The 24157-nt window shown below is 58.2% G+C and overlaps 1 protein-coding gene across 1 annotated transcript in view; it reads left to right on the forward strand.

Moving 5' to 3' along the window:
* The first annotated feature begins 19324 nt into the window (after positions 1-19324).
* The window catches only part of UNC13A (unc-13 homolog A), a 36032-nt gene continuing 31199 nt past the window's right edge, over positions 19325-24157 (forward strand). The window contains exons 1-2 of the mRNA XM_065042426.1: positions 19325-19473; positions 23874-23903. Of these exons, the coding sequence (XP_064898498.1) occupies positions 19452-19473; positions 23874-23903 (52 nt within the window). The 5' untranslated portion in view covers positions 19325-19451. The remainder of the gene's footprint in view (positions 19474-23873; positions 23904-24157) is intronic.

Raw genomic sequence — 24157 nt, forward strand, 5'->3', positions numbered from 1 at the left:
TGCCGGAGATTCTTGGTCCCTCGGGATGGGCAGCAGCCGGCAGGACACGCGGCTCCGGCCCCTCGCACCGTGCCGGGAGCCGGGACCAGCCCGACGGCGGGTGCGGGGCACAGCGAGGCGTCCCCGCTGCGCCGCGTCCCCTGCAGCCTGCCTGCTTTTTGGAGAGGGGTGTGAAGCAAACATGAGACAGCCTCAAACACTCGGTCCCATGGTGCTTTTTGGAATAGTGATAATTAAATTCAGACTTTTTTCCTTTCAAAATGCCCTGGAAAAATCCAATCACTTTGCAAATCAAAATAAGCATTTCCAATTAATCCTCTAACTCGAACCACATGGCTTTTAGGGAACGCGGTTGCACTCTGCCGAGACGCTATTTTTAAACCGGTGACGGCTCCGGCGATGTTCTGAGCGTGCTGCAGGCAGGCGCGGCGCGGCCGAGGCGGCCGGGAGCTGCCATGGACAGGCGCTGCCTCAGCGGGGCCGGGGGTCACATTGTCCCTGTCCCCATAGGTGTGAAGGTGCTGCCCTGTCACCAGTGTGAGGGTGGGTGACACTCATGCCAATGGCCCCGCTGACTTCAGGGACGCAAGTTTTCCACCTCAACGTGGCGGCAGTGACCCCCCTGCTCCTCCCCATGGCCAAGGGGTCCCAGTGCCAGCACCCCCCAAGCACCCCCCCACACAAACTCATAGGTGGAGGTGCATGGTCTGTGGGGCGGGCACTGGGGCAGTGCCAGAGACAAGGACAGGCAGGGTTGGGGTGGGAGCAGCGCCAGTGTCACCAGGGGAGGACAAGAACATTAAACCCTCCCCCTGAAACACCCTCCTGGGTGTACGGCAGAGATCCTGCCAGCAGGCGAAAATCCCCAGCCCCCCTGAAGGCCAGCAGCGCCTGGCACCGCTCCCGGTCGCGCCAGTGGGGGGAACAGGTGGCACTGCCAGGCCAGCTCTGCCGTCTCCCTCTGCCACGGGGACAAGAGCCTTGAGGTGCCCTGTGGCGGGTAAGGACACTTGGCTAACCAACGGGGCCAGATCCTGCCTCTCAGTCCTCGTCCCCCACCCAAGTGGTGGCATTTCCAAGGCCCCTCCGCGATGGCTCCAGGGCGGTGCTGAGCGATGCCAGCTGCCACCCGCCGAGCCCAGGGGGTTATTTTTAGCCCTGGCTGGGGATTTGGGTGCTAAGCAGCCGGCACCTCGCAAGCTGATTTGAGCACTAAGCTGAAAAGCTAGGGACGTGGCCAAGGCAGGCGGGGATGTGTCCCTGTCCCCCACCTACCCCTGGCGTTGGGAGAAGTGGTACCTGAGGCCTCCTAGGGAGGGGACCCTGGGTAAGCAGGAGATGCTGTGGGGTGGCACATCCCCTCCTGCTGGCTGTGTCCGTCACCTCTCTACGTGCAGGGATGCTGGGGGGCAGTGCTGCCGGGGGGTGTGGGGTTCTGGCCCCCCTCCAGGCTGCGAGGGCGGGCGCTGGGAGAAGCCGCCGTCGGCAGAGCGAGGCGGGAGCTGCGCGCCGCAGCCAAAGTCAACTCAGCCATTGCCGTTCCCAGGCTCCGTGTGCTGACGGGTGCCCCAGTGCCCCGGGCCTATGCAACTGGGGTGCTACCCACCCCCCCGATCCTCCTCTTCCTCACACGTGCTCCTGTACTGGTTTTTCTTCTGGGACTGTTCTGGGAGCAGCCAGGAGCCTGCAGCATCCCCTTTCCCCAGGGGCCGGAGCTGCGGCGGGGCCAAGGCCGGGCTTGGCACTGTTTCGGGCACCAAGCCAGCATGTGGAGCTGGGGAACAGGGGGATGCCTGGAGCCTGGTTCACCTCACTGTGGGGGCTGGAGCACTCACATAATCAGTGGAGGGAGAACTGAGGGTACTGAGCTCCTCTGGGAGCTGCAGCAGAAGAGGGGCAGCCAAGCCAGTCCCTGGAGCAATGAGAGCGCCCCACCTCAGCCCAAGGTGCCCCAAACTTTGCGCTGTACTCCCCACCCCAGCTACTTCTGATCAGCATCCTGGCCTTTCCACCTTTGTCACCTCCTGCCCATGCCTTGTCCTCTCATCTCAGCTGTCCCCATGTCCCTACTGGGGTCCCCAATGGGCAGGAAGGAGCTGTTCCCCCGGGGACAACTGATGCGATGGCAGGCTGGGGGTGGCCCACCGGGAACAATGGGTGGGTGGCAGAGGGGACAACCTACACTCCTTCCCCATCACTCCTTGCTGGCTGCAGGGTGGTGCCCGCCTCTTGCGAATGCCCCGCAGCCGCCCGCCGCCCCAGCTGGCTGCCAGCCCTCCCTGGCACCCGCTCCCTGCCCGCTCCTGCCTGCACACGCTGCCGGCCGGGCCCTCGCCCAAGCCCCAGCACGCACAGCACCCGCCTCGTGCCAAAGAGCCCAGCCTGACCCCCTTCTCCCTGCCGCAACTTTGCCGATGATGGCACAGACACCAAGTCTGGCCCCACACGGGAATGGTTTGCTCTTATGCTGATGACTGATTTATCACCGGTAGCTGGGCTCATGGCACCCAACGCCTTGGCTGTGCCGGGGACAGGCAGCATGGAGCCAGCCGGCATCGTGACCGGCTCCCCTTCCCCTCCCGAGGAAGCCAGCAGCATCTCCAGCTGCGCCCAGGCCGGTGGGTGTTTGGCAGAAGGGCAAAGAGGCGGCTCTGGGCGCTGTACCTGTGCCAAGCAGGCAGCTCCAGAACACCGATGGTGCTGGCGGCGCATGGCTGGACCCCATGGGTGCCTGGGCCTCCCAGGGGAGCCGGCAGGGCTGAGAGTGGGGGTACCCTAGGGGGAAGGACCGGTTCCTGAGAGATGGGCAGAAGTAAGGGTGTTTTGCGGGGAGGAAGGAGGCCACCATGCTCAGCTCCTGGCCCCGCAGTGTAGGCTTTCCTAGATGCTTGCCGTTCATTTCTGAGCTTATTAAGAGCTGGGCTTTGTCAATAAGGCACCATGTAAAGTACATTGTTGTCTCTTAGCAACCTTAACTGGTTTAAGAATTTTTGTTTGTGTGGAGTTTTTTTGTGGCTTTCTTTTTTGTTTGTTTGTTTTTTTTTTAATATAGAAGAAGCGCACCAGGAAATGGCTGCGCCAGCCGGGTTCATCCGGGAGCACCAGCTCTCCCGCACGAGTTGTCGGCGCAGCACAATGGCTTGGCCCCAGCTCCCTGGCGCCAGGCCCCAGCTCCTGGCGAGCCGGCCCCGCTCCCAGTTACAAAATGGGAGTGCGGGGAGCACTGCGAGGCTGCTGGAGGGGTGGGATGCAGATCTGGGGATGGGCAATGCTGGCGATGAGGAGGTCAGCGGGCCTGCCATCCAGGCAGGGTTCAGGGAGGCGAGGAGGCAGTGGAAGGGACCATGTCCCTGACATGAGGACAGGAGGGAGCCTTGGCAGTGCCCCGTCACTCTTGGCTCGGAGCCCTCTCGTGCCCCAGCCCTGTCCCCCACACAGGAGCTGGTTAGGTGCCATGGCCAAGGGCACTGGGCAGAGCAGAGCAGACCGGACCCCAAATCCCCCACTCCTGCCCAAGTGAGACAAGGCTGGACGGGGACAGGGCTCCCACCACATCCCTGCCTAAGCTATACTGGGGTAACCGGGCCCCAGTCTTGCTCTCCCCATGGTGCCGGAGCCAGTTAATGGCAAACAGCGCCGGGGAGGATTAACCGAAGCGGGCGGGGGGGCGGGGGTATAAGCAAGCGCAGAAGGTGAATCTGCAACCGCAGGAAGTCAGTTATTAATTTGAGTGAGACATTTTGCCCCTTGATTTCCTGTAATTGCATCTTTATGTAATGGTGAGGGAAGGGTGGGCGATGCTGTGGGGAGGGGGCAGCCAGCGAGAGGGGCGTGTAGGGTCCAGGTTACCCCCCCCGCACCCCTTCAGCTACTTCCTGAGCCCCACCATGTCAACCCCAAAGGAGAAGGGTATCAGGATGGGACCCTGGCTCAGTGTGACACAGGTGTGTGAGGGGGGACATCAGGGACCCCGAGTGCACCCTGTGCTTTCCCCATGGTAACTGGCCCCCCATCATTCCTGGCCTGGGTCCTGGCAGGCTGTTGTCCCCTGGAGACATGGCCAGGGCCTTGTGTCCTCATGTCACCTCCTGGGTCAGGGGACAGGAGCTGGCAGAGCTGAATGCCTCCTGCACGGTGCCAGCGTGCAAACGTGGGTCAGTTTGTGCGTGGATGTCCTTGCATATGTGGATGTAAGTCCAGGTGTGTCCATGTGGGCATGTGCACATGCCTGAGCACTCACATGCCCACCAGTGTGCATGCATGAACATTTGCATGTGTGCACACATGCATTGCCCAAGCGCACGCCATGCGGCACCACCACGCACACGCTGAGGAGCACAAGCGCACACGCAGGCCTGTGGCAGGGGCACACGCGGAGTGCTGGGGCCCATCACAGCCCTTCATGCTGGCTGGCGGGCAGCCGGGACCAGGGCGGGCTGGGAGAGGGCTGGGGGATGCACCACTCCCCTGCCTTCAATTGGCTGAGCGGTAAATAAATAAAAGGGAATTAAATAAATAGAGGCGAGTCGGTTTATATAATCGCTGGTACAGTTTGTCCTGAACCTCTGCATGGATTAAAGAGCTGGCACCGGCTGTGGGTCATTAGCAGCTGGGCTGAGTCCCCCCAGTGCGGCCTCCCTGGCCCCAGTGCCCCGGCCAGCGGCCCCCAGCCTTGCCCCCTATTTACCTACCCGGGTACTTTTTAACAAGCAACCTTGGGAAAGCCTGTGCACGTGTGTGCACATGTGTGTAAGTGCCTGCATGGGTGTGCGCACACATGTGGCTCTCTGAAAACATGCACAAGTTATGTGTGTGCATGGGAGAGCGCTCAGGTGTGTGCAGGCGCGTGCCTGCCCCTGAGCATGTTGGTGCGTGTGTGCAAGGGATTGTGAGTGCATGTGCGTGCATTTGTGTGTGACTGAGTCCATGCAGACATTTGTGTGCTTATGCGCATGGGTGTGCATACATGTTCATGCATAGGTAGACGTGTGCCTATACGTGTGTGCGCACCTCCCTGTGTGCACACGTGCTTGTGTGGGTGTGTGCGTGCATGGGGGTGTGTGCATGTGTGTTTGCATGGATGGGAGCATGCCAGCACATGTGTGTTCCTGTGTGCAGTGTACATGTGCATACGTGTGTGGGCCTCTCTACACAAAGGTGCGTGTGTGTTTGGGTGGGAGGGTCACCTCTCCAACGCCGTGGCACCCAAGGGAGGAGGTGGCAGACAGGATGCCAGCAGACCAGAGTCCCAATGTCCCCCCACAGCCAGCCCTCACCTCCTGATCACCCCAAAATACCCCCACACCCTGCCCTTGGGGCCAGAGTCACCCCCAAACCTTGACCTCCCTGGCCCGACGGCGCCCCCAGCCTCCACAAGCCATCGCGGGGTGGCCACGGCAGAGCACCCCAGGGCAGAGCATCCCAGGGCAGGGCACCCCAGGGCAGAGCACCCCAGGGCAGGGCACCCCAGGGCAGGGCACCTCAGGGCAGAGCACCCCAGGGCAGAGCATCCCACGGCAGAGCACCTCAGGGCAGAGCATCCCACGGCAGAGCACCTCAGGGCAGGGCACCCCAGGGCAGAGCACCCCAGGGCAGGGCACCCCAGGGCAGGGCACCTCAGGGCAGAGCACCCCAGGGCAGAGCACCTCACGGCAGAGCACCTCAGGGCAGGGCACCCCAGGGCAGAGCACCCCAGGGCAGGGCACCCCAGGGCAGAGCACCTCACGGCAGAGCACCCCAGGACAGGGCCGCCTGTCTGGCCCGCGGCACCGCCCGGGCAGCGGGGACAACCCCCGCCGTGTTCCCGGGCTCAGCCCGGCTGTCCCCGCTGGCGGCCCCGGAATCAGCGCTCCGCTCCGCGGCCGTGCGCGCTCTTCTGCTGCCACCTAGTGCTTGCCCACGGGCGAGCCCCGGCCCGCGGCGACCGCAGGGAGCCCATCGCCCGTGGCCTTTGGCCATCCCAGGACGGGCAGAGCCCCGGCTCTGGGTGAAGCCACTTGCGAACCGGGCTAAGCCCGGGCACCCTTGTCCTTGCTTTGGGGAGGTGCTGGTGGGCTAGGACTACCCGGACCCTGAGGTCATGATGGGGCCCTTGGCTTTGCAGGGATCTTGAGCAGCACCATCCTGGAAAGTGGGGGAAAATAAAAGGCCTTTTCTTGCATAAACCCTATGGAAACCCTATGTAACCACGGTGCCAGGGAAGGGTTTGATGGTGTTAGATGCTGTGATGCCAACGCGCTGCCAGGGACCGGTGCTGCAGATGGCTGCACCAGCCCTGGGCAGTGCCTGGCATCTCATCACCAATGTGGTGGACCGGACCGCAAACCACCGCCGCAGCCATCCACAGTGGAGCATTTTAATGCAGGTTTGTGCGAGCAGGTTTCCTCCCTTTCTCCTGAGGCAGCCGAGCTTCCAGGATGGATGGCCTCACCCTGTGCTTGATATCTGCTGACTCAGGGACTTGTGTGCTAGCATTGACTGATCAGCATCCACATCTCTGCTGGGGCGCAGCAGTAAATCGGCTGTGCCGAAGCCAGACAAGCCCGTCAAACACTCGTATACAGATGCTTGCTCCAGCCCCATGAAGAGGGGGGTGATCGATGGGGTGTCAGCAGAGATTTGGGCTCCTTGGTGCTTTGCTCAGGGACGTCTTAGCAGGAGACACCACAGAGGTATTTTTAGCTGTGTAATTCATAACTACCTCCAGCCTGATTAATTTTTTTCTCCATTGGTCAATCTATCATGTGTCCTTCACTGGCTGATGGTTGCGTACTGAGAGCTGGGCGTGCTGGGAGGGATGATACAGAGCCTCAGCCCCAACCTTCGCTCCTGTTTAATACGGGGTAATGCAAAATGCGACAAGCCACGGCAGAGCCCATCAGGGAGACAAGCCGCCTGTTTCAGGGGGTTCACAACTGGTTGGTGCCACCCAGCCGGGCAGGACGGGCTCAGAGGTGGGGGATTGTGGGGCAGAATTGGTGCTGGGAGTGTATGTTGACCATGGACCGGCTCCAAGGATGCTCTAACCTTTGCCAGGGCACTTTCCCAGACAGAGATGCCTGAATGGGAACCAGGGAGAGGCTGCAGCAGCCCACATCTTTCATCCCCAGTGAAAGCATCTCCACTCAGCCCTGATTCAGCAAAACAGTGCTTTTGCCAAATTCTGCTGCTCCCAGAGCAAGGACAGACAGCCCCAGCGCCTGCTGGCATCTCCCAGGGGTGCAGGCATAGAAGGTGGATTTCCAAAATTTTTGGAGGGTTAAAATCAGGTGGCTGATGTACTTGTTCTCTGGATGGGTAATGTGGGCTAAGGGAGCTGAAAGGACCAGTCTTATTTGGGATTTAGGGTCCCATTTATGTTTGCTCACCTCCCCATGTGCCCACTGCCTCTCCAACCCTCCCAAACCCTGTGAGCACCATGGTGAGCAGCATGCCCTGCTCATGCGAAAGCCGGCACACACGGGTGCACCACAAAGCACCCAACAGCGGGGCCACCCTGACACCCCCCAGTCTCCTGCCAGCCCCGCTCCCCGCCTGCCAAACGTCACCCACCGCCCCCCGTCCTGGCGCGACCCGGCTGCCCCATGCCAGCGGCCAGGGACAGAGGCGGTGCGGGGCTGCGGAGGCGGCCTCAAAGGCCCAATGTTCTTGTTCTAAAGCCCCCGCTCTGTTCACTGTGTCAGACAGGGCCACGGGGCCGCCAAGACAGCGTGGGCGCTCCTGAGCAAAGGGGCACTGCGTTCCCACCACGGCACATGGGACAACCCGGGGGGGGCAAAAAGTCAGTGCCCTCCACCTACAACCCTTTGATACCGGCCCAGCCTCTTGCCCTGGAAACTGCAACCACCCACGGCAGGGCCACACAGGGCAGGATCTGCCTCTGCCCTCCATGCCTCAGCCCTGGTGGAGCTGGCACGATGCCGAGTGCCATCCCTGCACGGGGACAAGGTGACTCAAGTGTCCCCAGGGTTTGTTCGTGCCCGAGCGCCCTGTGCTGCTCATGGCTGGGGCTTCTGGGCTTCCCTCGCCAGCCTGAGCTGCTGCGGCAGCAGTGTCTGGTGTTTCCCGGCAGGAATCTGCTCAGCCTGTCTGCTTCCCAGCAATCCTGCGTGCTGGTCTGGGGGAGCCGCAGGGCTCCTCGTGAAGGGAGACGGGTGCTTGGGAGATGCTGCAAATGCCTGGGCAGAAACCTTGTCTGGTCCTCGGGGACCCATAGCCCCTGTCTCAACCTTTTGCTGCGAAGCTGCAGAGGTGTTCCTCTCCTTCCCAAAACCAGCCTAGGGCTGTGCCCAAACCAGCCTTAAGTCAGGCTTGAGGTGAGCCCTAGCCCCTGCCTTGAGCCAGGGTGGGTGCATGCCTCCCTGCTGCAGGGAAACCACCCAACCAAACGAACATCGGCGAGTGGGTCGCACGCCAGACCTTCTCCTCCTCAGTCCCAGCCTGGGCTGTGGCCCTCCACGTCCTTGGCCCAAAGTCGCGCTTTTGTACCACGATTGGCCTCCCCCCTCCAAAATCAACCGGCCAAGACCTGACCCTGGTTCCCCAACCCGGACGCCCTGACTCACCATCCACCACGTCTTCGCCCTCATGTCGTAGCACAGCTGCCACTTCACCGAGCCCTCGTCTGCTGGTGCTGCTGCCATGCCCAGCTCCTCCATCCCTACCCGGCTACTCCAGAAGGTACCCGGCGCCACGGCCAGCTCCCAGTGCCATCACAGACCCTTTCCCTCAAAAAGCATCCAGAGCAGCCCCCAGTCTGAGAGCACTTGGGGAAAAGCAGCTGGATGGAGGCGAGGAATAATCCCAGTCCCGGAGCTCCCTCCGCTGCCCCGGGGGGGGCGGGTCGTGTGCTCCCGGCTGGGCTCGTGGGTGGTCACTGCACCACAGAGGCTGTGCCAGCGGCCTGCGGGCACGCCTGCGGGATGGCACCCATGTTGGGGGGATGGAAGAACCCTGGGAGGGTGGGAAGGCAAAGGGATGTGTGGGGTCTCCAAGGCTTTGGGGGCTGCTTTGGCTCTGTCTTCCCAGGGAAGGGGCTGCTGCAGGTAGCACCTTCTCCACCAGCCCCCACACAGGGACCCTTGAAACCAGCCAGACACACAGACATATCCCCGCATGGCTGATGGACTCCCACGCCACCCCTGCCAGTGCTGCCCACCTGTGTCCTCCCAGAACGTGCACTGAGCGCCGCGTGCTCGGCTGGGGGGCCCTGCTCCCCTCTGGCTCTCACACCTGTAGAAACTCGGGGATGCGGTGGGTGTGTGTGGGACAGGGGGGCTGTGGGAGCCGATCTCTGCTCGCACTGTGGTGGCAGGGTCTGGTAATTGAGGAAAGGCAATTGCAGGTCCCGGCCGGGAGCCCTGGCCCTGTTGCCCTGGTTTGGTTTCAGTTTGACCCAGCCCTGAAGATGATGGAGGCTCCTGGGGGGTGAGGTTTTTCAGGCCCCACTGGTGCCATGCACACTGCAGGGATCCCTGCAGGATCTGGGCCAGTGTCACGCTTGTCCCCTTCCCCGAGCCTCTCCCCAGCTCCCCACCCAGGGAGTGGAATTTGGGCTCTGCTGTGAGAAAACTCCGACCTCCAGGGAGCGCTCACAGCTGTCCGTTGCCCATGTCATGATCAACTTAGATGGATTTAGTATCCATCCTCCCAGCAATTACAATTTGACTCAGGTTTTGGGGATCACGAGCTGATCTCCTTCTCTGTGTATGGGTGAACTGCTGGTTACGGCGGCTGCAGCCGGGTCCTTCCAGGCACTGTTCACTGGGACACCAGTCCCCGCTGGGTGTCCGGCCTTCCCACCTGCGCCCTGCCCGCGCTCCTGCCTGCTGCCCGTGGGTTTTCCAGCCTGGCCTAACTGCCCAAGAGCCCGACCCCTCCGGACGGGTCCGCACCCTGCCAGGAGAAGCAGCAGCTCCCCAGGGCACCCCTGGAGCCCGAGACCCATCGGTGGTGCTGGCAGCAGCAGGTGGGACACAGGGGTTTGCTGGGAGGATGGGGGTTGGAGGAGGTTTGGGTTTTTTGGGTGTGAAGGCCCAGGAGTCACAAGAGAAGCTGGTTTTATGCTGCCCTAGGGATTCGATGACATTTGGGGGATATTTAGGCAAGAAGCTCTCAGGGATGGCCGCATCCTGCTGGCTGGGGCGGCCAGCGCTGGGCATGGCCTGTGCTGGGGGCTTGTGCACTGCTGCTGATGTGACACCGAATAATTTGGGGATGGGAAAAACGACTGTGCAGGGAGGAAAACAGTGTGAGAGGCAGGTTGCAGGAGTTCAGCTCCTGGAAATAATTTATTTCAAGGCCTGGAGATTTTTTTTTTCTGAATACAATTTTTTTAATGCTTATTTTTGATCGAAAGCCAGGCTTTCTCTGGGAAAGACCTCAGGAGCTTTTAATGAACGCTTCTCCTTCTGACAAGGTTTTTTTTCATCCAGGTGAGGGTTTGGAACAGAAAATAAACCCAAAGGTGAGCCAAGGAGCAGCTCGGTGCTGGGGCCGGGGGAGACGCTCCGGGCAGAGCGTGCTGGAGGGACCGTGCTGAACAAGGAAAACCTTCCTGTTTAAGAACTGCTGTATGGCTTGATGTGGCAGATGCAGTTCCTGTCCCCTCTGCCCTGAAAGCACCAGAAACCTCTCCATGATGGGCCACTCTGGTCACGCAGTCACCCCTCGGCGGACAGACAGCGCCCCGAGCAATGAAGCGCCTCGGCTGAGAGACCTTCCTGAACCAGTCCCGTAAATGGCCACAGCTCAGATGAGCTGGGGTATAAATGGAGCCACCGAGCCCCCCATGGAGTTGGTCTTCTCGGAGCAGCGGGTCTGTGGTCCCAGAGTCCCCTCCTCAGACTGGCCGGCTCAGGAAGGTTCCTGGAGGCCTGAGGCCCCTTCCCTGTTGGGGACCCTGGAGAGGCCTCACTGTGTGCGAGTGGGAAGATGAGCGTTTGAATCATCACCCTGGAGCTTTGGGATCCCTTGAGTCTGAATTGTCTGTGTGGTAACTGAACTCTTAACCGGTATCTGAATCTGTATTTTATAATGTTGTCGCGGTGCGGAATAATTTTGGATAAACCCTGTTTCTATTTGGTTCTCCACTAAACAGTCTTGGTTAGAATAAAGTATGTTTGGAGCTTATTGCCTGCCTAAATTAACCTTTGGGGTGTCTCTGTGACATTTAAATTGACATACTTGGCAGGATATCAAAAATGGAGAAATTATGGAGGCACAGCTGTAATCCTTCCTCGCCTTGTCGAGAACGGACAGAAGAGAGATGGTTTTATCCCAGTGTGGCTGTAACCACACGTGCTCTTCTGGTGCTATTGCATGTGTCGTTGCGCTGGTTTGACTGAAAACGGGTTAGTTTTCTTCATGCAGTTACAAGCCTTTGTTTTTCATAGCAGACATGCTCATTATTTGGACTTTGAGAAACAGAAGATAACACCCAGCACAGAGCTAATGTTTTTAATTGCTCTGGTCTGAGAGACAAGGACACTCTGAGCTCTGCCCACAGGTGTGAGGCAGCGAGGGAGGGGATGGACGGACAGAGCTGGACGGACACCCAGACTGATCAATGCGACTGTTCCATTCCATTGGCATCATGCTAATTATTTAAGGAGGTGGGACCTTCTGGGTTCTTCCTCTTGCTCTCTCTCTCGCTCTCGCTTGCTCTGGGGCGCAGACAGGGGAGTTTGGTTCAGGATGTTTCATTCGGCCCTTTGCCGTTTTGCAGAGGCCTCTGAGCATTTCTGCCTTTATCCTCTTTCTTCTCTTTTGGAGCAGGTGCTGTTTCCTGGGACTGGCTGCTCAGCGTGTCCGTGAGGAATTGCCTTGAGTATCTTTTATTTCTATTTTCTATATATATTTACTAGCAGTGTGTTAGTATTTTGTTATTTTATTAAGCTGTGTTTATCTCAGTCCAAGCTTCTCCCTTCCCTTTTGATTCTCTCCCCTGTTGAGGGGAGGTGGTGAGTGAGCGGCCATCGTGGTTGTATTGCCAGCTCGGGATAAGCCACGACAGCCGCCTTGTGTGTCTGTTTAAAACAGGCACAGGACCTGCCTAAATAAGCAATTGGAACAGGTTAATTCTGAGAGGGGATCAGAGATAAATGATGTAAAGGTAGAATCGCAAAGAGAAAGAGGGCAGACACGTGCATTGGAACAAAGGATTGAGAATGCGCTGGCACAAGCTGGGGAGCACCCCCACCTTGCCCAAAGCTGAAAGTTTGGTTTGGGTGCAGATTCTGAGGATCAGGATGAAGAAGTCAAGGGACCCTGATGAAAGTAGTTCTAACGAAACGGAGAAATTGGAAGGAAAAGGTGTGTGACCTCTTATTAAAACAGAGGGACACGGGTCCATAAGCTGGGAAACCTTAGCCATTGTCTGTGCAGCCCCAGTCTGGAGTGAATTGCAAACTAGGTTTTTGCATTGACTGGGGGAAAAGGAGACAGAAGCACTGTCAAATGAGGATGAGACAGGAGGATGCTGCGTGGTTCTAAGGAAAGCATTGTTGGAGTTAGCAGAGGGAATACAAAATCCACTTGTGCACAGGTTTGCATGGGCAGAGACTTTGCTTAGTATAGTTATTGATGGGCATGTGAAGGGATGGGCAGATAGGGGTAGAGGAATCTGGAAGGCCAGTCACGAGCCCTGCACTGGATGGTTCCCACCTCCCAGGAACCTGAACCCTCCTGCAGCCGCTGGGACCAAACCGGTGGCCCTGAGCTGGGTGGCCTGTGGCACGGGACATCAGCCTTAGGGTACTTGAGCGCTGCTGCATGGACGGGCCACTCCTCCCGGGGCCAGCAATTGCCCCCCAACCTTGGGAGCCTGAGCCCCCTCTCCAGGGTAGACTGGGTCAGATTTCTGATCCAGGAGGGAAGGATTTGTTGGAGGGGAAAATCTGTTCGGCAACTGCACACATGCACCACTTCAGAAGGGGAAACCTGACCTTTTCATAGCTCTGTGGGGGGAGCAAAATGAGTTAAAAAACTAAGTTGCGGGTTGGGACATGGGCCAGGCACCCCATGTGGTGAGCTCTTGCTGGCGGCCCACTGATGGTTTTTGTAACGCGGGAGTTGCGGGTGGAAGCCGCTCGCGCCGCTGCAGCCTGAGGGAGCTGCTCCTGTTGGGGTTTTGCGCTTTGCTCCCGCATTGCCGCTGTCCGAAACAACCTGCATTCCACGATACCTACAAAACTCCACCAAATGGGGAAATGTGGAGGCCATTGACAATCTTGAAAAAAGACAGATAATCGGCCGCACTCATTCTCCCCATAGTTCTCTGGTTTGGTTGGTTTGCAAACCCAATGGGTGCTGGTGCTTAACGACCGATTATAGAAAACACTGAACAGTAACACCCCACCCCTAACGGCCGCCATCCCAAACATGGCTTCAGTGATGGCTGCGATACGAGCAGCAGCCCATCCGTGGGCCTTAGATGTCAAAGAATGAAGGGAGGAGGACAGACCCCAATTTACCGTTACCTGGGAAGGGAGATAATACATGCCCAGTTGGCTCCCAGAGTGGCGCAAACGCTCATCCGCTCACAGTGCCCTGTCTGTGTTCCTTGACGCTGTGAAAGTGCCCTCAGTCATTCACATAGATCAATAGATAGGTGACAACGTGGTGGACTGAGACAATAACGGACAGTTTAGGCAGGTAGCCGAGACTACATAGAACTTATTGACAAAAGATGAACTGACTGTTCCACACTCCAGGGTCCCAGGCAGAAAGTCAAATCCCAAGGGGCTTGCTGGGTAGCGGGAGCGTTGCAGTACGTGGTGATTCCCCATCTGCTACTCAGAAGGGGCAGACCCTGACCAGAGGGGAGTTACAACAGCTGTGGGGCACACTGGGCTACTGGAGCAAACACACACCAGCATTTTCTGTGGTTACCCACCCTCTGCTTCAGAAAAACAGGAGATGGGATTGGACTCTGTGGCATATAGAGACCATTAACGCCCTAGAGGTCCCAAAAGGGACCGTTGTTGTTTTGCCAGACAGTGTGAGTGTTGTGTGAGTAGTTCAGTGTTCTGCCCACCCCTGAGAGTATCCAGAGTGACAACGGAACAGACTGTATGGCCACAGTGGTTCAAGACTGGTCTCGAGGGAAAGGTATTAAGTGGGTGTTCCATACTACCCCAAGCCAACGGGATCGTTGAGCAGACTAACAGTTTGATTCAAAAGCATACTGGTGTCTCACAGCCCAATTGTGACGCATGGCTGACACAAGCACTCCTCATTGTTAATAACCACTGGGGGAGTTATAGAAGTCCCAAAATCAGGGCATTTTGCCTCAATAGGCCACCAATAGATGACAATTCTGTACCAAACAATGAAAAAGACCGGCCTCCACTAAAAATACCTGTGGACTAACCTGTTATGGTGACGCTGTCCTCTGCTGGCACTGTGCCCATGGCCCTGGCAAAACCCAGAGGCTGCCGCGCCTGGGGGGCCCTGGATGGCAGTGGGAAAACCTGTCACATTAGCGTCTGTGGGATAATCCTGGACTGAAAGCCCAGTTTCAAAGCCTGAGGCGAGGTTTGTGTTTTCTTATAGGATAACAGGAAAGGTATAACCCTCCCACTCCTTCTGGTGGTGGTGACAGTGGCCAACACACACTTTGAAGTACGACAGAAGCCCTGATGCAACAGCAGAGGCTGGAAATATTAATGGCTAAATCTAGAGAATACCTGCTGTTCTAAAGAAGTCATGAATAGCTATTGTAGCTGTCCAGATGAAGAAACTGTCTCTGACAACCCTCAAAACAAGTTTAAGGTTATTAACGAGCATAGTGATGGCAATGAACTGGGTTCTGGCTTAATGGAACTTACAGATATGGAACTAATTTTATACACCCGTAAAGGGGATTCTGTAAAATCACACTACCTCTGCTTCTTTCGCTGTGGCTATGACTCAAATATTTTCTCTTTTGAAGGAGACTGATGCACCAAACTGGACAAGAAATCTTTGCCTTTAAACGTACCTGTGCAGAGGAGCTGTTTAGTATGTTGCAAGAGATAATGCAGAACAACAGCATAAAAGTGGTAGAAGAACCAGTAGAAGCCAGGTGTGTGAGTATGTGAAGTCTTGCACATCTCAATGGGTGGGTGCTGCATCCACATCTCAAATGTATCGATGGCACCTCAGGACCAAATCACCACAATGAAGAAAACATCAAAGGACTCAGAGACAATTGTTGCTGTGCTGGGGCCTAATTGCTTGGGAAATGTTTAGACATGTTTTGTTTTTCTCTGTCAGGAGGGCTAACCAGCCTACCTTAGGATAGTGCTTGCCTAACTAGCTATCGCTGTTGTTGATTGTTGTTATAATTCTATTGCTGATTAACTATTGATTGATATTGTATTATTGATTACTGATGGTGTTTGTAACAGCTGGAAGATAACTGAGAATGGTGGTTCACAGTGTGCAGTAAGAATCACCGAAACTGCACTTACTTTTAACTTTGGAGGCAGGAGGTGGCTGCACCCACTCCAGAGAGACCAGTTGAATCATGACTGTCACGGCGGCACACCAGAAATCAATTGAGGCAAGCAATAAGCTCCAAAGAGACTTTATCCCAACCAGAACTGTTTAGCAGAGAACCATCTAGAAGCAGAGTTTATAAAAAATTATTCAGCACTCTGGTAACATTTAATAAACTGCAGGTTTGATGTACCAGTCGGGGATGTTATTACTGTAAGACCACACAAGAATGATGATCCACAGCACGTAGGCCCTCACAAAACAAGAGGTCTCTTTCACTCAAGGGCACCCAGAAGAAATAATCGCTTGCCCGGGGTGGGCAAGGCCTCACTCAAGGGTATATCCTAAAGAAATAATCACTCGCTGAAGAGAAGGTGAGGGATCTCAGTCCTGGGAAGTCTCCTCAGGCGACACCCCTGATCTGGTACGGCCCTCAGACTACACCTGTTACTGGGCTTCCATGTGGGTGGCGATGAAGTTGCGACCGGTAGTCCAAGGGCAATCAAAAGAGACTTCAGGGCCTTGGGGTGGCTGGTGAGGGAGTTGGGAGTCCAGGTTATTTTTTCCTCTCTCCTTCCAGTTAAGGGCAGTGACATTAGAAGAAACGACGGACGCAGTCTATTAATGCATGGTTCCATGGCTGGTGTCACCACCACAATTTTGGGTTTTTTGATAATGGGATGGCCTACATGGCACCGGGTTTGCTGGTGTTGGATGGAGCTCACCTTTCTCAAAGCGGGAAGAGAGTCTTTGAACATGAGCTAGTGGAGCTCATTGGCAGAGCTTCAAACTAGACATGATGGGGGAGGGGGATGGTATCAGGCTCACCTGTGACAAGCTGTGGGATGAGACCCCACGGACAGAGGGGTGGGGTGCTAGTGAGGACCCTCAGCTGACGGCCCTGAGACATGCTGGCCTCACTGGAGCACACCTGAGGTCTTATGGAGATGAGCCGGGTGCTCCTGAGGTAATAGATGCCAACAAGGAAACACCAGTGAAACATCTCAAAGGAATTAAGGGGTGTTCCTCTGAGAGGGCGATGTGGCCAGCAGCCCAGCTGAAGTGCCTTTACGCTGATGTAGGCAGGGTTGGCACCAAACAGGAGGAGATGGAAGCCACCATGCTGCTGGAATGCTATGACCTAGTGGTCATCATTGAAACTTGGTGGGACAGAACCCATGACTGGAGTGTGGCGATCAATGGCTCCAGGCTGCTCAGAAGGGACAGGCAAGGAAGGAAGGAAGGGTGGAGGGGTTGCCCATTAAGAGATGGATAGAGTGTGAACAGCTGTCTCTGAAGAACAGCCTTGAGCAGGTTGAAAGCTTATGGGTAAGAACCAGAAACCAAGGCAACATAGGGAACCTCGTGGCTGGTGTCTACTACAGGCCACCCAGTCAGGGGGACACTATTGATGAAGCCTCTTACTCCAGCTACAGGAGGCGTCGCACTCGCGGGCTCTTGTCCTGCTGGGGGACTTCAACCACCCAGACATCTGCTGGAAGTTAGCATGGTGAGATGCAGGCAATCCAGGATGATAACTTCCTCAACCAAGTAATAGACAGTCCTACCGGGGGGGATGCGACACTGGACCTGATGGTCACCAATGCAAGTGAGCTAAATGGTGACATTAAGACCAGAGGCAGCCTGGGATGCAGCGATCACGTGCTCGTGGAGTTCATAGTCCTGAGGGATGTGGGACAGGCAAAGAGTCAAGTCAGGACCCTGAATTTTAGGAAAGCCAACTTCCAGCTCTTCAAGGAGTTAGTCAGCCAGGTCCCCTTGGAAACTGCCCTCAGGGACAAGGGAGCAGAACAGAGCTGGCAGATCTTTAAGGACACTTTCCGTTGCACACAAGAGCTTGCAATCCCAAGTGTAAGAAATCTGGTAAGGAGGACAAGAGACCGGCATGGCTGAGTCAAGACCTGCTGGTCAAACTAAAGAGCAAGAGGGAAACGCACAGGTGGTGGAAGCAGGGACAGGGATCTGGGAAGAGCAAAGGGACACTGCCCACTTGTGCAGAGATGTGGTCGGGAAGGCCAAGGTGCATCTGGAGCTGAACTTGGCAAGACACACAAAGAATTACATGAAGGGCTTCTACAGGTATGTCATCCAGAAAAGGAAGGTGAAAGAAAGTGTAGGCCCCTGATGAGCAAGACTGGCAAGCTGAAGCAGAGCACTGTGGGCACGGATGTGGTGGAGAAGGGGATGGGGCTGAGACAGCTGCTGCAGTTGGGCGCTCTCCGGTGGCAAGACTTCCCTGACAACCCTGCACTGCCCAGAGCGATCCTGTCTCCTCTGTTTCATCATGGATCCATTGGTGCAAGGCCCAGCTCCCTGTGCCTACACTTCCCTGGCAGGCAGGGCTCTGCCTATCTCCGCAGCCCCCTACATCACCTCCCTGTGAGTCCCCCTGCCACCCCCTGCCCATACCTGGGGTCTTGTCCCTGGCGGGAGGGTGGGAGCTGCAGCCGTGCTGCTCCCAGCCTGGCTCTGTGGGCCTCCCCGCTGCCTGTTGTGGGCGGCCCTGCCAGCACTGTCACCTTGGGGGGGTGTCCGTGTGCACATGTGTGAGGGTACGTCTGTGTGGTTGTGCACACGTGCTGCTGCAGATGTGTGTGTGCACATGTGGTTGTGCATGGGCATGCCTGTGTGTGCTAGGACTCCACGCACATACCGAGGTGGCTGTGCACGTGTGTGCTGGCACACATGGATGTCCGTCCTTCGTGCCTCTTGCTGCTGCCACCACTCACCCCAGTCCTCTGCTGGCAGAGGGCTGATCTGCTCCAGGCTCATGGCTCCTTCTTGGGGGGGTCAGGCCCTGCTGCGACCATGTATTAGTGGCTAGGAGCCAGTATGCGAGATCAGATCAGGCTACTCAGGTCCCACAGGGCCTTGCACATGTTCCCTTGCTACCCGTGCCTCAGTTTCCCTTGGCATATTTTTGTCCCCTGGTGTCTCTGACCCCACCTTCTGCTGGTCCTTGCAAGACGCCATGATCCCGTGGGAGTGGCACTGTGCCACTCTTGCTCGTGCTACAGAGGCACTGGGAGCATTAGGATGGAAGCTTGAGTTGATCAGCTGGCTCTGCAGCAAGAAGGGAGGCAGACGGCAACAGGCTCAGAACGAAGCCCTGACTGAGTTGATGTTCCTGTTGGTGGAATCGGGGGCTCTGCTTTAGTCCCTATGTGGGACCACCCCCATGAGGGTCAGTGTCTGAAGCCGGGATACTGGTCCATCCCTGGGAGCATGGCAGCTTCTCCAGCCAAGACAACCACGCCCCAGATCTGAGCAACTCTTTGGGATGTGACATTTGAGGGTGGAGAGAAGAGAGGGGACCCTCTTGGGAAGAAGGGGTGATGACAATGAACCCCCCACTACTGAGACCAATCTCCGAGCAGGCACAACATGGCACACTGCTGCTGCGAGCCCCTGGGATGGGGTAAGCACCGCACCTCGAAGTCGTCCCCCTTTCTGGGGCTGTGAAGGCAGAACAGAGTCCCCCAGGGCAGCACAAGCCAAACGACACCGCCTGCCCCAGGGACAACGAGGGCACGACAGACCCCCCGGCGCAATGTGAGCAGGACAAATCCCCCCCCCCGGAGCACAGTAGGTAGAACAGCACAACCTTCCCCCACACCGGGGCGGGACCTTCGTCCCCTTATCCCGGGCAATGTGACAGACCATCCCGGGGCCGCACGGGCAGAACCCGCTCGGGGTCCATACGTTCCGGACAGGCCCCCTCGGGGCCGCACAAGACCGGCCTCTCCCCGCTAAACGCGACCGGCGTCCTCAGCCGGGCTGCGGGGGGGCTGGGGGCGGCGCCCGGCGGCTCCTTGAAGGCGGGGGCCGGGGTGTGACGTCAGGAGCTGTCCCCGGTGCTGAAGCAAGATGGCCGCCCGCTAGTCACCGGGGCGGTGGCGGGAGCGGCGGCGGCGAGCGCCCCCCGCGCCCCCGGCGCCGCCACCGGGACCATGTCGCTGCTCTGCGTCAGAGGTACCGGGGGAGGAAGTGGCACAAGGCGGGGGGGGCGGTGGGACAGGCCCGGGCGCCCAGCTGCCCGCTGGGGGATGGGGGGGGGCTCCCCGCTCCGGTACCGGCACACCGACTCCCCCACCCCGCGGCGGGGCCCGGTGATGGTGGGGGGAGGGAGCGCGAGGACGGCTTCATTCACAAAAACCGGCGCGTGGATTTATGAATGAACCGGCGGAGGCGCGCGGGGCCGAACCCGGGAGTGGGGGTGGGGAAGCGAGGGGGGGCTGGGCGCACCCCGCCCACCGAGGGTCCTGCCCCCCCAACCTCCCCCCCAGACTCTCCCGTCCACCGTCTCCGCCTCCCGCCCCCTCGGAGCCCCCTACTTACCCCCTTCCCACTTCGCATCTCTCCCCGCCCCCCCTCTCAAACGTCCCCACCCCCCCAAACGCCCCCCTGCCCACCCTCAACCTCCCATCTCTCCCCCAATACCTCCCCCCCCAAGCACCCCTACCCCGCAGACACAGCCCCTCCGCATTCCCGAACACCACCCAGCTTAAAAACGCCCCCGAATCCCCTCCCACGCCCCACATCTACCCCCAAGCTCCCCGCTTCCCACTCCTCCAAGAACGCCCCTCCCCAAACACCCCCCACTCCCAAATATCATCTGTCCCCAAGCACCTCCACATTCCCACCCCCTGAAAGAAACCCCAGACACCCCCAAATCCCCTTATCTTTCTCCACCCCTCCAAATCCATTAATACCCACCCCCCCACCCCCAATTACACCCCCAGCCCCAAACACCCCCCTGCCCCCAGCAGCCTGTGCCCCTGCAAGTGTTGCTGATGCTGGGGGGTTGCGGGCAGCTCAGAGGGGAGGGGTAGGAGCGAGGAGCTCTGGTGCTGGCAGGGGGTCTGTTAGCCGTGCTGGTCACCCCATACTGGGAGGACCTGGGGCCAGCGCACAGGGGGGGTTCCCTGCACCCCAGCACGCTGAGACCTGCCCAACTCAGTGCGCAGGTGAATCCTGCAGCCTCGGGCTCTGCCTGGCTGGCAGTTACTCTGGATTGAGTGCTCAGTCTTGGGGGGGGATGAGAAGCCTTGGGGGGTCTCTTCCCAACTCCTCAGGCCCTGCAGCACCCTGATGGGGAGAGGTGGCACCTGGGGGTCCTGGGGATGGTGGGACAGAGTGTGGCAGCTGGGGACAATGTGGGGCACACGGTGTCTGGGATTCCCCCACCAGTGTCCCCTCCCTGGTGGAAATAAGGAAGAAAATGGGGACTCCCCCACTGCTGCCTGAGCTCAGTGGCATCGGGGGGGCTGTGTCCCCTACCACCCCCTCCTGTGTCCCTGTCCCTTAGGAGCTGTCAGAGCCCCTTCTCCTGTGGACACAGGGAACTGCTCTCTGGGAGGGTGGGCGCCATGGCCAAACGTGTCCCCTCTGCTGGACACCAGCCAGTCCCAGATTTTGGGTCCCCCCTCTGATAGGGGGAGGGCTGCATCTTTCATCCCATTTAAGGGACTTGTCACACGCAGTGACACCCTCAGTGAAGCCGGGGGCGGATGGTGAGAAAGAGCTCGTGGTGGGTTTGGGCTTCCCCCACCCCCCGTCACTGCTCGCTGGGGGCAGCTATTTTTGTCACCCTGTTTTTGGAATCCCAGGGGTGGATGTGCCACCCCAGAGCCTCCCCCAGCCTTCCCCTACTCCTCCAAGGGGGCTGGGGCCATGTGTAGTCCTCAAGGGCTTCCTGTTGAGGGGACACACCTGGGTGATGGGGGCTGAAGTGGCCCTGGGAGGTGTGGGGTGAGTGGGAACAGGGGCATGTGGCTGGGAGATGGGGTCTGGAGTGGTCCAAGGCAGACAGACAGATGGACGGGCGGGCGGATGGGCATCCAGAAAGACAGATGGGGAGACAGATGGACAGATGGATGGAGGGGTGGGGAGATGTGAGCAGGTAGACAGAGGGGTGGGTGGATGGATGGACAGAGGGGAGGGGTGGATGGAGAGACAGATGAGTGGATAGATGGTCAAAGGATGGATGGATGGATGGATGGATGGATGGATGGACAAAGGCACGAGTGGATGGACAGAGGGATGGACTGACAGAGAGGCTGCTGCAGGATGCCTATGGTCCAGCCTGGTTTTTATACCATTGCCGGTCTAACCTCTACCAGCTGCCTCCTGCCTCAGTTTCCCCAGCTGGCCAACGCCCCCCTGAGAGGAGGCTGATTGCTAATTGGGAAGCACCTTGGGTCTTCCAGCCTGTTGTGGTGCCACCCAGCTCCCATGGGGTCCCATTGTCCCCAGCTCCTTGTCTGTGGGTTCAGGTTGAATTTAGCTCTGGGACCCACCACCACTGCGCCATCTCTTGGGGCCCGTTGGTGGGTGAGACGGTGGCACAGCCTGTTGGGGGCCGTCAGACGCAGATGGTGGCAGCAGGACTTCTCCCCGGCAGTAGATGACAGCCAGGAGAGCCACGTGTTCCCTGGGTAATTGTTTGTTCCTGTCAGCTTGGGTATTTTTGGAGCTTTTCCTTCCTCTGCTCTCCCGTTTCGGAGGCAGCGGCTGTTGGAGAGCGGTCAGCCCAGGCGAGCGCCTGGGCCTGGGCAGGGACGAGCTCCCATGACAGGAGTCCCTGTGCAGCTCCGAGCATGTGCCATGGGCACTTCCTGGTACCAAATACTGTATAGTAATAATAATAATAATAATAAAATTTGTATACAATAATACATTATATATATAATATATGTAGAATAGAATAGAATAGAATAGAATAGAATAGAATAGAATAGAATAGAATAGAATAGAATATGCAGTGATGGTGGCCATGTCCTTGCAGTCCCTCAGGCTCCCAGCCCAGTGGCACTAGGGGACCTTTGGGATGCCAGAGCCTCAAACCAAGCCCCCATGCACAAACCGCCCCATCCCTGAGTGAAGCCGCAGCTCCCGGAGTCCTGTGATTCCCTGGAAACATGGCTGCCAGTGACACGCTGGCGACCTTCCTTTGGGCAAAGTCACTGCTCCCCGCTCTGTGACCCTCTGGGTGGCACAGGGCAGTTGGCCGAGCTGAAGGACCCCAATAACAGGGTGTTTCGAAAAGATGGACCCAATGTGACCCCACAGCACGAGGCATTTTGGGTCCATCTTGGTGAAACACTCTGTATTTCCTGAGGCTGAGCCAATGCAGCTTCCTCAGAGATACCCGGGGCAGGCGGGGGCTGCTTGTGCCACATTGCCCCCACTCGGCACGTGGAGCCAGCAGCAGCCCTGCGTCCCCTCCAGCGCTGGCGGAGGGTGATAAGCGGCTGGTGAGTGGCACGTCTCGGAAATCAAATTACCTTTGATATCGCCAAGGCTATTTTCATCCCTCTTCGGTCACGTTGGCCCTCCACCCGCTGGCACCCGCGTCATTTAACCGTTCTCCGGGTGCTGTGTCATTCCCTCCCTGCCTGCTCCCCTCCTTTGAGCCCCGAGGACACCCCTGGCCCCTGCCACTCGCTGGCATCAGCAGTGTTGGTACCTGGCTTTGCCCAGCTGCCTGTTTGCCCCCCCATTGCAAGCAAAACCTGGGTACCAACACTCCCTGCCCCTCCTGCTTGCAGCACTGATGAAAAGTTGGGGGGGATCAGCCAGAATCAAGAGCTTTTGTTCCTGTGGTGCTGAGCAGGATCTGGCCCAGACGCAAACACCCTCCCCCCGCCCTGCATGCTATTAACTGGCTGGGAGGGGTTCCCAATGGGTGGGATTGAATCCGTCCCTCAGTGCCCCCCTGGGATAGGGACAGGGCTGGGGTGCAGTGGGGGATGTTTTGGGGCTTCCGGCTGCAGCAGAGTGGGGCTGCATCTGCAGCTCCCCTGGGGCTGCTGGGGGACCCCGGGGGGTTACAACCTGCGCTCCCCAGGGTTCCTGTGTGAAATCTGGGCCAGCGGTTTGGGAGACAGCAGGAGCCTTAACCCTGGTGCTGCTGGGCCAGCGCCTCATGGCAGGGACTGCAGCCGGGGGGGTCCTTCCCCCAAACGCCCCTTTTGCTCCTGAGATGTATATGGTAACATCATCCGTTTCCCCAAATGGATCCAAGTTCAGAAGTGGGGGGCTGAGGGGGTTAAACACCCTTTCAACAGATGAAGGCTGGTCATTTGAGGTTGCAATGAGATGTTTCAAGTTGTCCCAAAATGGCAGCTTTTTGGGGGGAGGCCTTTGCACCCCTCTGGTGCTCATCTCTAGATCATGCCTGATCCCCCGCCTTGTGCCTGGCATTGGGGCTTCCTGATTTACAGCAGCAAGCGGGATCCCGCCGCCTTCCCCTGCCTTGCAGCTGGGATGTGGGGGGCAGCCAGGCCTGGGGTCCTCCCACCCCACCTTGGGGGGGTCCCCTCACATGGGGCTCTCAGGCTGAATCTCTTTCCTCCCTCTCTGTCCCACAGTTAAAAAGGCCAAGTTCGACGGACCCCAAGGTAAGTGGCCCCCACTTGCTTGCCCACCCCGGGGGGCCATGGCTTGGAGCTCAGCTCTCGGGCTGGTTGGATGTGGCAGGATCAGAGGAAGGGCTGGGGGGTGGTGAGGGGACCCCAGGCTCAGCATCAGCTCTGGTGACATCGTTTGGCAAGTAGGGGAGGAGCACACAGAGAAACAGGGTTGCCCTGGACAGGATTGGGGGATCACAGCCAAGCCACCCCTGGCAGCAGGGGGGTCTGTTCTGCCTGGCACA

The sequence above is a fragment of the Columba livia genome, chromosome 27, assembly GCF_036013475.1.
Source record: "Columba livia isolate bColLiv1 breed racing homer chromosome 27, bColLiv1.pat.W.v2, whole genome shotgun sequence".
In the NCBI taxonomy this organism is placed as follows: Eukaryota; Metazoa; Chordata; class Aves; order Columbiformes; family Columbidae; genus Columba; species Columba livia.